The sequence below is a fragment of the Ananas comosus genome, linkage group 12 (genome assembly GCF_001540865.1).
Source record: "Ananas comosus cultivar F153 linkage group 12, ASM154086v1, whole genome shotgun sequence".
NCBI lineage: Eukaryota > Viridiplantae > Streptophyta > Magnoliopsida > Poales > Bromeliaceae > Ananas > Ananas comosus.
Genome location: NC_033632.1, coordinates 753,821 through 765,247, shown reverse-complemented (window position 1 = coordinate 765,247; position 11,427 = coordinate 753,821). Strand labels below are relative to the sequence as shown.

Genomic DNA, 11,427 nt, shown 5'->3' with positions numbered 1-11,427 from the left:
CATATAGGAAACTTGTTACTGGGTTTGTTTCTTTAAACATTACAGCTGATCACTTCGTTGCATTATTAGAAAAAGCACCAAATGATCAATTAAACATATCGACATTAATCCAGCGTTTTCATTAAAATAAAACATTCAGATAGAAGGAAAAAAAGAAGAAGAGAGTTCTGATCCTCGCTAAACAGTGTTTAGATATAATTTTGTATCTCCAATTAACCAATAAATACCACTTATGAACACAAAATTTTATCGGGCTAAAAGAAACTAGCACTCTAAAGTTACAAAGTAATGTTTGGCCACCAGAATATTGTTCATGTACAGCTTCAGCAGCAGCATCCTCTTCTCTGTTGATCATTTCTTCCAATAAGAAGCCCTGAAATCTGAAACACTCGGATGTTTTCGGATCTTAAAGCGATTATGTATACTTTCCAATCTCCATCTTCTTCTTGATCGCCCGCTGTCCATGGTATATAAACGCATCGATAATTCCAGAAACTGTGAAGACACCTGGACATTGTTCATAAGTAACCAAAAATTCGGGTTAATAACTTTATGAGCAATCGTAAGTATTCGGTAAAACTGTACTAATCCATAAATCAGGTCGAACCTCCAACAATGGCACACAAGTTAGTCAGATAGTGAAGAAAGGATCGGTTTTCTTCCGTGAAGATCACCTGCAACATAGGTTCCAGTAAACCTTTGTCCAGATATTTTAAAAAATAGAAACGCAAATAAATGAGGTTGGGATCACAGTGTATTGGGATTATTCACGCACGCAGACTAATTAGCTGCAATATAACAGCACCAATCCAAGCACCCCCGCGCGCGCAAAAACAACACACACACACACACACAAAATAAAAGAAAAAGAAAAAAAAAAAACCTAAGGATAATTCTTTTGCATTATAGATGTTAAATATAAAATATTTTTCTACTCATATCTAGCGATTCTTCACTTCTAGTCTCTACCAGACACATCACATAACACCATAAGAGAAGTAGATGGGACTTAAAATTATCATATTGAGAACAGATAAACCAAACTAGCTGTGCATCAAGTCAGTAAAATATCAAGAAATTCATTCCACCTCTAACAAATATATAGGCGTACGTTAGAGGGGCTGATTTAAAAGAGTAATTCTGAAGATTTGATATGGGTGATTCTCATATTAGTCATAATACCTTCGACAATTTAGGACACTATGCCAATTGAAAAGATTTGAAGAGCGGTATTAACATTAAGGATATTTTTATTCACCTTAATTGGTGAGAAGTCATAAAAGAAGAATACGCCAGGAACGGGCTTAGGATAAACATTTCCATCTCTGAAGTGCTCTGTCACTGAGAACTGTGGGTTGAAAAAAAATAGAGGAAAGAAAGAAAGGAAAATGAGGCATCATAATGTGTACAAAAGGTAAGATATATAACAGGCACCAAAGAGAGAGAGAGAGAGAGAGAGAGAGAGAGAGAGAGAGAGAGAGAGAGACTAACTTTACCTGGTTGGAGTGGATTTTGTGCCCCCTTATGTCAGTGTAAATTGTGGGGACAACCTGAGAAAGTAAAGAAGATCCTTCAAGATGCACTCGCATGTAATATCAGAGCATAAACAGCCTACCAGTCCGATCATATAAGATGCAATATCCAGATAACATGATATCGACCAAGCATGGAGAAAAGAGCATTATCGTCCCCAGCCTTTTACAAGATTTAACATTTTCAATTGTTACTATTTCGTTCATAAAATTTGTCCTTTTTTCTTTTTCTTTTTTTTTTTCACAACCATGCCCTTTAGGGTAAAACATATATTCATCCCCAAAAATGGATTGAAAACATCGTCATAATTGCCATGTATATGCTCACGTAGCTGCCATTTTTCTACATGGCAATTATGAACATTTCATCCTTTTTCAATGTAATGAAAATGTACAATAGATGCAAAGGTTGAGGATCAATCTGTAGCCGTGCTAAAATATTGAGGACCGCCAATGGAATCTACCCAGAATAAAAGGACTAGCATAACAGTAAGGCCAACAATTACTCACCTTGATAAAGTACTGATATGCCCCAGATGATGCTTGCTGTGTCCAGTGCGCACTGATATGTTCATTGAACTGATTAGAATTATGAATAAAAGAAACAAAAAAAAAGGAACTGTAGATTCCAACTTACCCATCAAGAGGATTTACAGCACCTGGGAACTCCTTTCCGAAGGACAGCTTGTTTATTTTGTGAGTAATCTGGTATTTTTCAAATAAAAGAGTCATTTTATATCTTCAATTTATCCAACAAGTCAAATGAGTTCATGAATGCAACTCACATTGTAATTTTCTGCTTGAAAGGCCAACAAATCATGCACATGGACATTTGATTGATGGAAGCTTTTTCCAGCGGCAAAATGGAAATTTCCAGCTACTTTACCAACATCCAAGAACCCATGGATGTTGCATCCTTCCCCTTGTTCCTCTTTAATCTTTTCAATTAAGCCCTCCCTCGTGCACTAACATAAAACAAAGACCACAAGATCAAAATCAAACAAAAGGGAGATTTTCTAATGTTTTATGGACGAACAAATTATAAAAGGGGGCGGTCAGCATGAGATTGAGATTGGGTAGGGTTTTTGTAAGTACAATACTAAAGTGCATAATAGAATAAATTCAGAGGGGTTATCTGCAATTAGCGTAAATATATATATAGATCAATAAAAGCTTCCAGAGAAACAATTATAAATTACTATGGCCAAACTTGATAATTTATAGCAATCAAAAGCTTAAATTGTCCAATATTGATAGTTATACCTGGTCGATTAATTCTGGATTTGACAAACCCCATCCTTTATTTCTATATGCTTCACGAACTTCTTCACATGAATTACAGCATTGATCATCCAACTGCATTTAGAAAAACAATTATTTTTGAGTTTACAGAAAATCAAACAGCCAACGGCCAAGCACAAAAGAAACTATTAAAAAAAAACTAAACACAGGAAAAACACAGTGAATAACTAGGTATCATGATTTCCTATTTGCCACCCTGAAATATTGAATCTAACACAGCAACTCCTCAAACCATATATTTTCATACTTTTGCCTTGTTCCAGCAGTGTTGCTTCACCAATATAAATCACTTTGCTAATATGCCAGCAAGGTAAAAACTAAAAACAGGTTTTAATATTTCAAGGGGGCAATATTAATAGGAGGGTATCATATGGTTAAGCCAAAAAGGAACAATTAAGCACCTAAAGAGACGGCATTAATATTTAAAAAAAAAAAACAACTGCAACCATATTTCCATACCGTTTCAGCACCATAGCAGGAACCACAGTACGTCTCGTTATGCTCAAGCCTCCCCCCATGTCTCTGTAGAGGCCTCTCAATCTACATAAGAAAAAAAGGGTAAGAAATTATAATTTTAAACAAGGAATTTCAACCTCTTAATGTCATAGTTACCAAGAAATTAGAAATAGTGGCTGATATTTTGCTTAAATTTTTTTTTCTGGCACTCTGCAGGTTTTTATTGCCCAAGTCATTAGGCAATTAACATAAGCTCCTATAAGGTGCCTAAGCGTTTCAAGGAGAGCAAAACTTTTCAGAAGCTATACAAAAAGGCCAAATTCAAACATTGATGCCTACATTCATATAACCTGCATAGTGGCCAAAAACAGGGAAAAAAAAAAGAGGAGGAATTCTCAAGTATAGATTACATGCTTACATGCTAATCATAAGTACAAAAGTTACTAACCTTTGGGGCACCAACACCACCTTGTCTTGACCCAATAACATTTCCAAGATGGTCCAACCTTTTCTTTAGAATGTCATGCCTCTACAAGTGGACAGATATAATACATGTAGTATATTCTTTGAAGTTGCGGCTATATAAATCTACAGCACTATATAATCAATTAAAGACAACAAAAGAGAAGGGTGTGAACATACTATGTCCCAGTGTTGCTCCCCGCTAATATCCATTGTATCAACACTCAAAAGTGAGCAAGCAATAGCTGGAAAAGTAATATCAAACTGCGGGAGAACAAAAAGTCATCAATACTCGTGGCAAAAAGAATGAACATTTGATATGTGCTGAAAAATTTTCATCATAAGCCTCTATATGAATGTCTCTGATATAAAGGTATGTCCAGTAAATATATATAGAATAGTTGCAATTTCAACCTAAATGTAGCACTCACAAGGCAAGTGAAACTATAACAAACCTATTAGTATCATCTACTCATCATAAGAGTAGTTATAATTCGTTATTAAAATTAGCAGGTGAAAAGCATGATATCAAGGACTTCTACATATTCTTACGAGTTTGAAACGGAGATAGAAAAGTTAAGACAATCCAAATGTACTTCAATAATTAATCAGCCCTAAAACCAAGCCAGCAATTTCAATTTTAACTGATAGAAAGAAAGTGAAGTACTAACATTGACACGTAGTCTTTCGCCTCGTGATGTGTCAACCACCAACTTAGTCTCAGTTGCTGAGTAAAAAAATAGTCCTGGAAAAAAAGGATGAAATTGAGAAATGATGATTAGATTCACACTATACAAGCATGTAGGATACATCCAGGAAGGCGACAAGAACACAAGTATGCATTGATATGTAGGTATGCAAGAAGGTATGCAAGACTCACCAGTTTCCAAGTATGGCCTAATATTTAATTAAGAGACACAAAGAGGAATCCCAAAATGTCAGATCAAGCTTATATCATATTCATCAACCATTAGATATGATCACAGTACTTCACTATCTGGGATTATACCATATAATGCCGCTCATGCAAAACTATTTTCCCTAATTGCAATAAAACACAAGCACACCAAATGCCTTCTACATGACCACTAAATCCGATTATAAAATAAGTTGATAAATCAACAAAAACAATTCAAAATCCAATTTTTAATAGAACCCACAAAGCACCAAAACCAAAATCTTCGAAAAATCCTACTATACACAACTCAATCAACCATACGAAGGAGCAATACACTACATAATGAGATGAAAAAAGGAGGAAAAAAGTTAAATCCCAAACCAAAAAGCGTCTCACTCGTCTCGATGGTGAAGAGGAAACAGTAAATCAACAAAAATCCAATTTTTAAGACAACCAACAACCCAATGGCCTCAAAACCTCCGGGAAATTCTACTACAGAGCGTCCAATGAACCATCCAAAGCAGCAAACACGCAACATAGCGAGATCAGAAGAGGCGAGGAAGCGTCTCACTCGTCTCAGAGATGAAGAGGAAGAGCATGACGAGAGCGGAGACGATAGTGACGATGCCCCCGGAGAGCGTGCGGCTGTAGAAGTCCTCGTTGATCTTCGGGTACGCGTCGAGGTTCTTAAGCTTGTTGAGGATCTCCATCTCCAAACACTAATCCAATCCAATCGGGGAAACAAACCCTAGCCGAAGCAATCAAACCCTAGCACCGCCCTCTCTCTCTCTCTCTCCCCAAAGAGGAAATCTAGGGTTTCCGGGGCGGAAACAGTGCTCCGATCTCAGCGCGGCGGAGTCGCAGAGGAGGCGACGCGTCGACACGCAACGAGAGAGTCCTTTGGCCCTTTGACCACCGTCGTATGATATTAATTAATTATTTCTATAATAATGATTAAAATATAAGGCAAATGCTACATTGCTATGCTTACATACAATGTATCCGATAATGCAGCGGATGAGCAATATTGCGTAAAATTGCGTACGTGGCAGATAATCAGTGGATCGGTATTGTATACTTTGTCCACGTCGGATTCCACCGAAGCATCGGCTTGAGGTCAGGTACATTATGACGTACCCATAGTATTAGTCTTCGTATTGATTGAGCGTGTAGCGCGGGGAGATTTACTGCTGCCCTTTTGTAGGCTGCTAATGGCATTTTCCCCTTTTTTAACCTTTTTTTTTTTCCCTCTCATTCACCTTTTTTTTTTTTAATTTATTATCATTTTGTTTATTTATTTATTTTGAAGAAGCACTCAGAATAATAATCTCGTTTTCGGATGTCTTGGATATCATTAAAACAATTTGAACCATCTTAAAATCACGGTATTATTGCACTAGAATCTTAAATTTTAAGTATTAGGGGATTTTTATTTTTTGGGTTACTTTGGATGCACTTTTTGGATATTTTATTGGGGATAATTTTGGGGTAAACTGGATAATGATCTAGAAAAGTTGCAAAGCTCAACTTGTGAGAACAGAATCAAATAATACTATCCTATAAAACTATTTCACAAATAATCCAAATGGAGCGTAGTAATTGGATTACATGAGCTCACTATTTCCTTTTTTGGAAACTCTTTACATATAACTTGGAGGATTTTACACGCGCAATTAATTGCAGCATATGCGTCGGACCATTTAGTACGAAAATGGTGCTATGGATATATAGAAATACATAATTAAAAAAGAAAAAGATATATTTTACAGTAACTAGTATTTTAAAATGCCATTTACAAGCAAGCAAATAGAAGGGCAAAAAGCATTTTACTCTATCAAAATAATAATGACTTGTCTTATTTACTTAGCATCACAGTGCATGTCTCCATTCACCACTAATGGAGAAATTAAACCTGCAGGTTTAATAAAATATTAATGAAATTTAAACCTGCGAGAAATTCTCATCTGCTTGGAGAAAGACAACTATTTCTTTCCTCTTTGAGATAATCATTTATACTCTGTTTGGATGGAGAGAATAAAAGGAAAAAAAAAATAAAGAAAAAAAAGAGAGAGAAACGTTTTTACCTGTGAAAAGAGGGAAAGAAAAAGAAAAAGAAACTAAAAATACACTACTACCATATAAAGTTTTACATATTTAGAACGGAAAAGAGAAATCCATACATGATACACAAGCCACAAATTTTGCTAAACTATGAAAGTTTGGATCACCTACATGGAACTGAAAGAAACAAAAAAACACAAATGAAAAGCTACAACAGGAATTACATGAAACCTAAAGCACAACATGCCCCGAATTTTGTCGAAAAGCCCTAATGGTTTTCACCAATTTAACTACAAGTCACCATATAATTTAAGGAATACCTGCATGGTTCGGACATTCTACAGTCCTAAAGTTAGGATCTATTAGCGAAATTTTAGTTTGATTCTCAACATTTCAAGTTTTGCAATTTGCATCCCTTATCTTCGAGTTCTTTTGCAATCTTAGTACTCCTATAAATTTGCTTGTTATAATGAATGGAAATTTTCCAGTTAACTGCCACATAATCACCACTTGGATGGAGTTACATGGTGTTTATGGAGATACTACCACCCATTTTAACAAAGATATTTAAAGGACTAAGACTGATATAGAAAACAAAATTTCGGGACCCAATTGTAATACTTGAAAGCTCGAGTACAACAAGTGCAATCTACCAATAACTTGATATCCAGTGTTGCAAATGATTATGCGCCATCTCACTGTTCTTGTCACCATACAAATCACAACCCCGTCGTTTCAGGAAGGCAAAGTAATCTGGTAGAGAAAAAAAATCCAAAATTAGTAAGACAATTATAATTAAACTGTCAAGTATGCATCTCTTGTCGTTATTAACACTCAAAAAAGCGAGACACATAAAGCGCTTGATATCCTACGCACAAAAATAATCATTTTAATTTTCTAAGCCGTCATAGAGTAAATATGTTGTTTTGCAAAGAGGCAGATGACAAGTATATATAATTACCACTAGCACAGAAAAAAGAGATGAAATCCGGGGAGAAATATGCTATTCAAGATTAGCTAGCATATGCACACACAATTCAATTACAAATTGCCGATGTTTGTATCTGAAAGAAGACTCTGGCACAAAATGCGGTGATAGAAGAGATTTCTCCAAATATATGAATATTGGAGAATATCCTCTTGTTTATACATGTTTATAAGATATTACTTCCGAAGTAACTATTCCGAGTGCTCAAATGCTCTCACAAACTTACCAAATCAGAGAAGCTTACTTTACTAGACTTTTTACCATAAACAGTTAAGACCGACCTAAAACGGGAATGATTATTTTTCATTTTGGAGTATCAAAGTACAGTAGGCCCGGTTTAAGCTTCAAGGATGAAGAGATTGAACGGTAAAAGTGAATGGTTATGTACACGATATCGCAGAATTGAATTCTTTCTGCGAAATTAATTGATCCAGACTAACATTGAATCAGACTAACCAAAAGAGGTCACGAACTAGAAAAAATTTAAGATTGCTTGATTATTGGTATCACTTAGAAATAACTACTAGAACATGAAAAAAAAGTAAGTATTGCTTGGTTAACAAGAAACCAAATGGGTTGAACTACAGAAATAGAAGGAAGCAAGAACAGTGCTACATAATAGTATTATCTATCAAGCCGTGAAAAAGATTCAACAAAAGACAAGCAAATACACTATCTATTTTACGTCAAGCAATAAAAAGAACTAAATTTCTAGAAAAATTCTAAAGGATCAATAGCAATAGCTTTAGGAACTGTACGGCTTATAATCTACAGATAGAAAGTTCAAGGCATAGAAGATCATTATTTGTAACAACATTACCAGAAAAAAGAAGTAAAAGAAATACCAGATATAAGTTAATGCACAAATTATAGTCGTCAATCCTGTGAAAGGATTAACCGAAAAATCCGCGACAATTTGGTGATGCACATAAGCACTTCTTAGCTCTGCGGGAGCCAAAACCACCTATTCTCTCATCATTACTGCCACTCACACCATAATCGTAAGTCAATTCGGTCATGGGAGGAATGTGCTTGAGCGCAAAGAACATTATATGTGCATGCCCTTCATCACCATGATCATGTAATACCGGCTGCCATAACACATTAGGTGAGCAACTATGGTTCATAAAACGTGCGATATTGCCCATACTTTTTGCAGTTATGGTAATGGGTAACAAATTCTGGGCTTCCGTTGATTCATTCGTACTTGGTTCACCCAATAACTCGGTCCCACGATTCCATCTTGAAGTCTTTTCGCCAAGATATGCTGTTTGAAAGATATAATCATCTTCCTCATCGTTCATGTCCACTCTAACCTCATCAATAAGTTCGCCCGTATATTCACAAATAAATGTACCGGCCCGGATCGGGTCCCACGAACGTAGGCCCCAACCGCGATCCCGCGTCTTAAAAACCTCAAAGTGAAGCCTAATTCCCTTTTGGGTCACTCTATTTCGACAATTAAAAGAGCATTGACAAGAAGAACCACATTCAGCAATAAGAGGCTTTCGGCTCACAAGCAACCCTAGAGAACTATAGGGAAGGTCGCCTTCATTTTGTTGCGCGCACGAGCAATTAATGTCACCAGGGAGACAGACGCTTTGGCACTTGCAACCTTGTAATGGTTTCATTAAGCTGATTGGTTTTAAATATTTAACCTTAGTGATATATGTGAAATGAGTGGGTCCTTTCTCATTGTCAACATCATTAACAAGGCAAACAGGTATATTCTCAGTGCCAGAGGATAAATCAGATAGTATAACTCTCCCCCTCCCCGACGGGTTCTCTTTCCATTTTTGAGTCATCTTCCAAACCGCAAGACCCTCGGGTTGCCCTGGCTCTCTCAGCAATTTGTACTTGAAAACATTGATACCAGACTTCGCTTTCTCCTTCCACGAGTTCTGAATCTTGTAGAGCCCATCATAGTAATAGATTTTCCCGGTTTGGCAGTTGGGGTCTTTCGCGCTCCGCACAACCCTAATTTGGTTCTTTCGGTACAAGCTTCTTTCCAAAGCAAGATTTCCCCTTTCAAGCTTTTGGTCCTCGTTCTTGGTGCTACCTCCTTGACCAGTGTAAATCAAGAAATCGACATCGTCTTCCTCATTCTCGTAACCGCCGGAGGAAACAATACATATTGCCACGGGATCATCTTGATTATCGAATTTGGCGGTCATGTAGTCAATACCTGCCATGCTAGGGGCGTGTAAACCAATGATGCACATCTCCATCCTAAAATAGAAAATATCCCCTACTTCAACGCCAGGTACTGGGCCAATCCTCTTCCCTGCATTAGCCTTGAGATCGTTAGCCAACATGATTGCCCCGGCCTTTAAATCCTGGCGCCCGTTCAGGTTCGACGACTCGTCCAACTGCAGAAGCCGCCGCCTCAGTGCATCAAAAATCATCATGATCGCCTCCACATTCTCCCTAGGGTCATTATACGAAACCCTGAGGGCCGCTATCTCATTTTCCGGTACCTTCCTTACTGGCTTAAGAGGCTTGACCTTCTTGACTTTTGCCGAATCGGAGCGCTCCGCAGAGCTGCTCCCTAGGCGGGACGGCCTTTTGATTTTCCGGCCTCTAGAAGAGGTCTCCGTAACGAAAATGGACTCATCCTCCTCGTCCATTTCAGTGAAGCTCGGCGGGGTGTGAAACGCAGAGATTGGCGTGGCTTTGATGGGGCCGTTAGATCCATTACTAGCAATTTTCGGAGGCCGTCCTCTTGGTCTTTTCACCGGAGTCACTTGAGGTTGTGCAGCGGCAAAAGACGGAACGGGCGGGGAAAAGTTAGAAGGAATTGGAGATCCAAAATCGCCCGAAGAGGGACCAAAGGGGGTTATGCAAACTAGTGGTGGATTGCTTGATTGGTTAAAGTTGTCGAACACCAAATGGGCGGGGAAAAATGGAGCCAGAGTTCTTAAGGGCTTTACATCCAAAGCATCCTGGTTTGAACCTTGCGGGTTCTTCGGGTGCCTCCCCATAGCAAACCAAAGTACCTGTAGAACAAAAAGATCACTATATAGTTCTCAGCAACTATAAAAAACGTAATTTGAACATATAATTAATATCTAAGCGTGAAAAATATATACATACAAAGAGGAAGCAGTAACAACAATAGTAAAGAAATTATGATTAACTGTAGAAATGAAAAGAACAAAGTGACCATATAAAATAGTTTAAAATCATCAGGAAAAAAAAGAAAAAAAACAGAGAGAAAATTTCTCAATGAAACTACAAAATAAGAGATAAAAGAAAAAACGAAGAACAAACCTAGAAAAAGTTCCTAAGGCACAAAAGTGAGGATTTACACATACAGTGAAACCCTAGAAAAGAGCTAAGGAATATATTCGACGAAACATACAAAAACCAACCAAACCCTAGCAAACTAAAAACCAGAAAAAACCGGCGAACGTAGCAGAGATCCAGAAAAATTGGAAGCTCGTGAGCAAAAAAAATCGGATTTTCGAAGTGGGTCGAAGAGATTGAAGCAATTCGACGAAAAAAATAGCTTCGGAGATCAAATTAGTGGATAAATTAGGCGAGTAAATCACAGGAAATTTGGGGAAAGGGAGGGGATTACCTCGAGGAGCCGGAAACCCTAGAAATTTGCAATTTTTTGCTCGTATTTAGATCGGTGAAAACCCTAGAAAAGAATCCGAGAATTGGATCCTCGATCTATTTTAGAAGCCTCACCAGCGTTCGGGTTCCCTTCAATGGATTTGTTTTTA

The 11,427-nt window shown here is 37.4% G+C and overlaps 2 protein-coding genes across 4 annotated transcripts; both read right to left on the bottom strand.

Moving 5' to 3' along the window:
• On the bottom strand, positions 83–5,587 carry LOC109718624 (endoplasmic reticulum-Golgi intermediate compartment protein 3-like). Of its 2 annotated transcripts, XM_020244938.1 has the most exons (13): positions 5,222–5,586; positions 4,424–4,497; positions 3,933–4,016; positions 3,739–3,819; positions 3,294–3,374; positions 2,796–2,888; positions 2,318–2,497; positions 2,170–2,237; positions 2,043–2,094; positions 1,497–1,550; positions 1,259–1,348; positions 608–674; positions 83–507 (listed from the first exon to the last, which is right to left on the bottom strand). In XM_020244938.1, the coding sequence occupies exons 1-13, from the start codon at positions 5,358–5,360 to the stop codon at positions 416–418; spliced, it is 1,155 nt and encodes a 384-aa protein (XP_020100527.1). In that variant the 5' UTR covers positions 5,361–5,586; the 3' UTR covers positions 83–415. The 2 variants fall into 2 exon arrangements, with proteins under 2 accessions (XP_020100527.1, XP_020100528.1); XM_020244939.1 differs by lacking the exon at positions 608–674 and having other exon boundaries at positions 5,222–5,587.
• Positions 6,752–11,427, bottom strand: LOC109718622 (histone-lysine N-methyltransferase, H3 lysine-9 specific SUVH1-like). 2 transcript variants are annotated; one of them, XM_020244932.1, is made up of 3 exons: positions 11,280–11,427; positions 8,545–10,714; positions 6,752–7,464 (listed from the first exon to the last, which is right to left on the bottom strand). In XM_020244932.1, the coding sequence occupies exon 2, from the start codon at positions 10,678–10,680 to the stop codon at positions 8,593–8,595; it is 2,088 nt and encodes a 695-aa protein (XP_020100521.1). In that variant the 5' UTR covers positions 10,681–10,714; positions 11,280–11,427; the 3' UTR covers positions 6,752–7,464; positions 8,545–8,592. The 2 variants fall into 2 exon arrangements, with proteins under 2 accessions (XP_020100521.1, XP_020100520.1); XM_020244931.1 differs by having other exon boundaries at positions 8,545–10,695.

Bases quoted from the DNA above. Each gene is read 5' to 3' on its own strand.
- LOC109718622 (XM_020244932.1), bottom strand. From the start codon at position 10,680: ATGGGGAGGCACCCGAAGAACCCGCAAGGTTCAAACCAGGATGCTTTG.
- LOC109718624 (XM_020244938.1), bottom strand. From the start codon at position 5,360: ATGGAGATCCTCAACAAGCTTAAGAACCTCGACGCGTACCCGAAGATC. The intron at 2,095-2,169 runs GTAAGTTGGAAT...TGAACATATCAG, and splicing joins GCTGTAAATCCTCTTGATGG to TGCGCACTGGACACAGCAAG. The intron at 1,551-2,042 runs GTGAGTAATTGT...TTACTTTCTCAG, and splicing joins CATATCAGTACTTTATCAAG to GTTGTCCCCACAATTTACAC.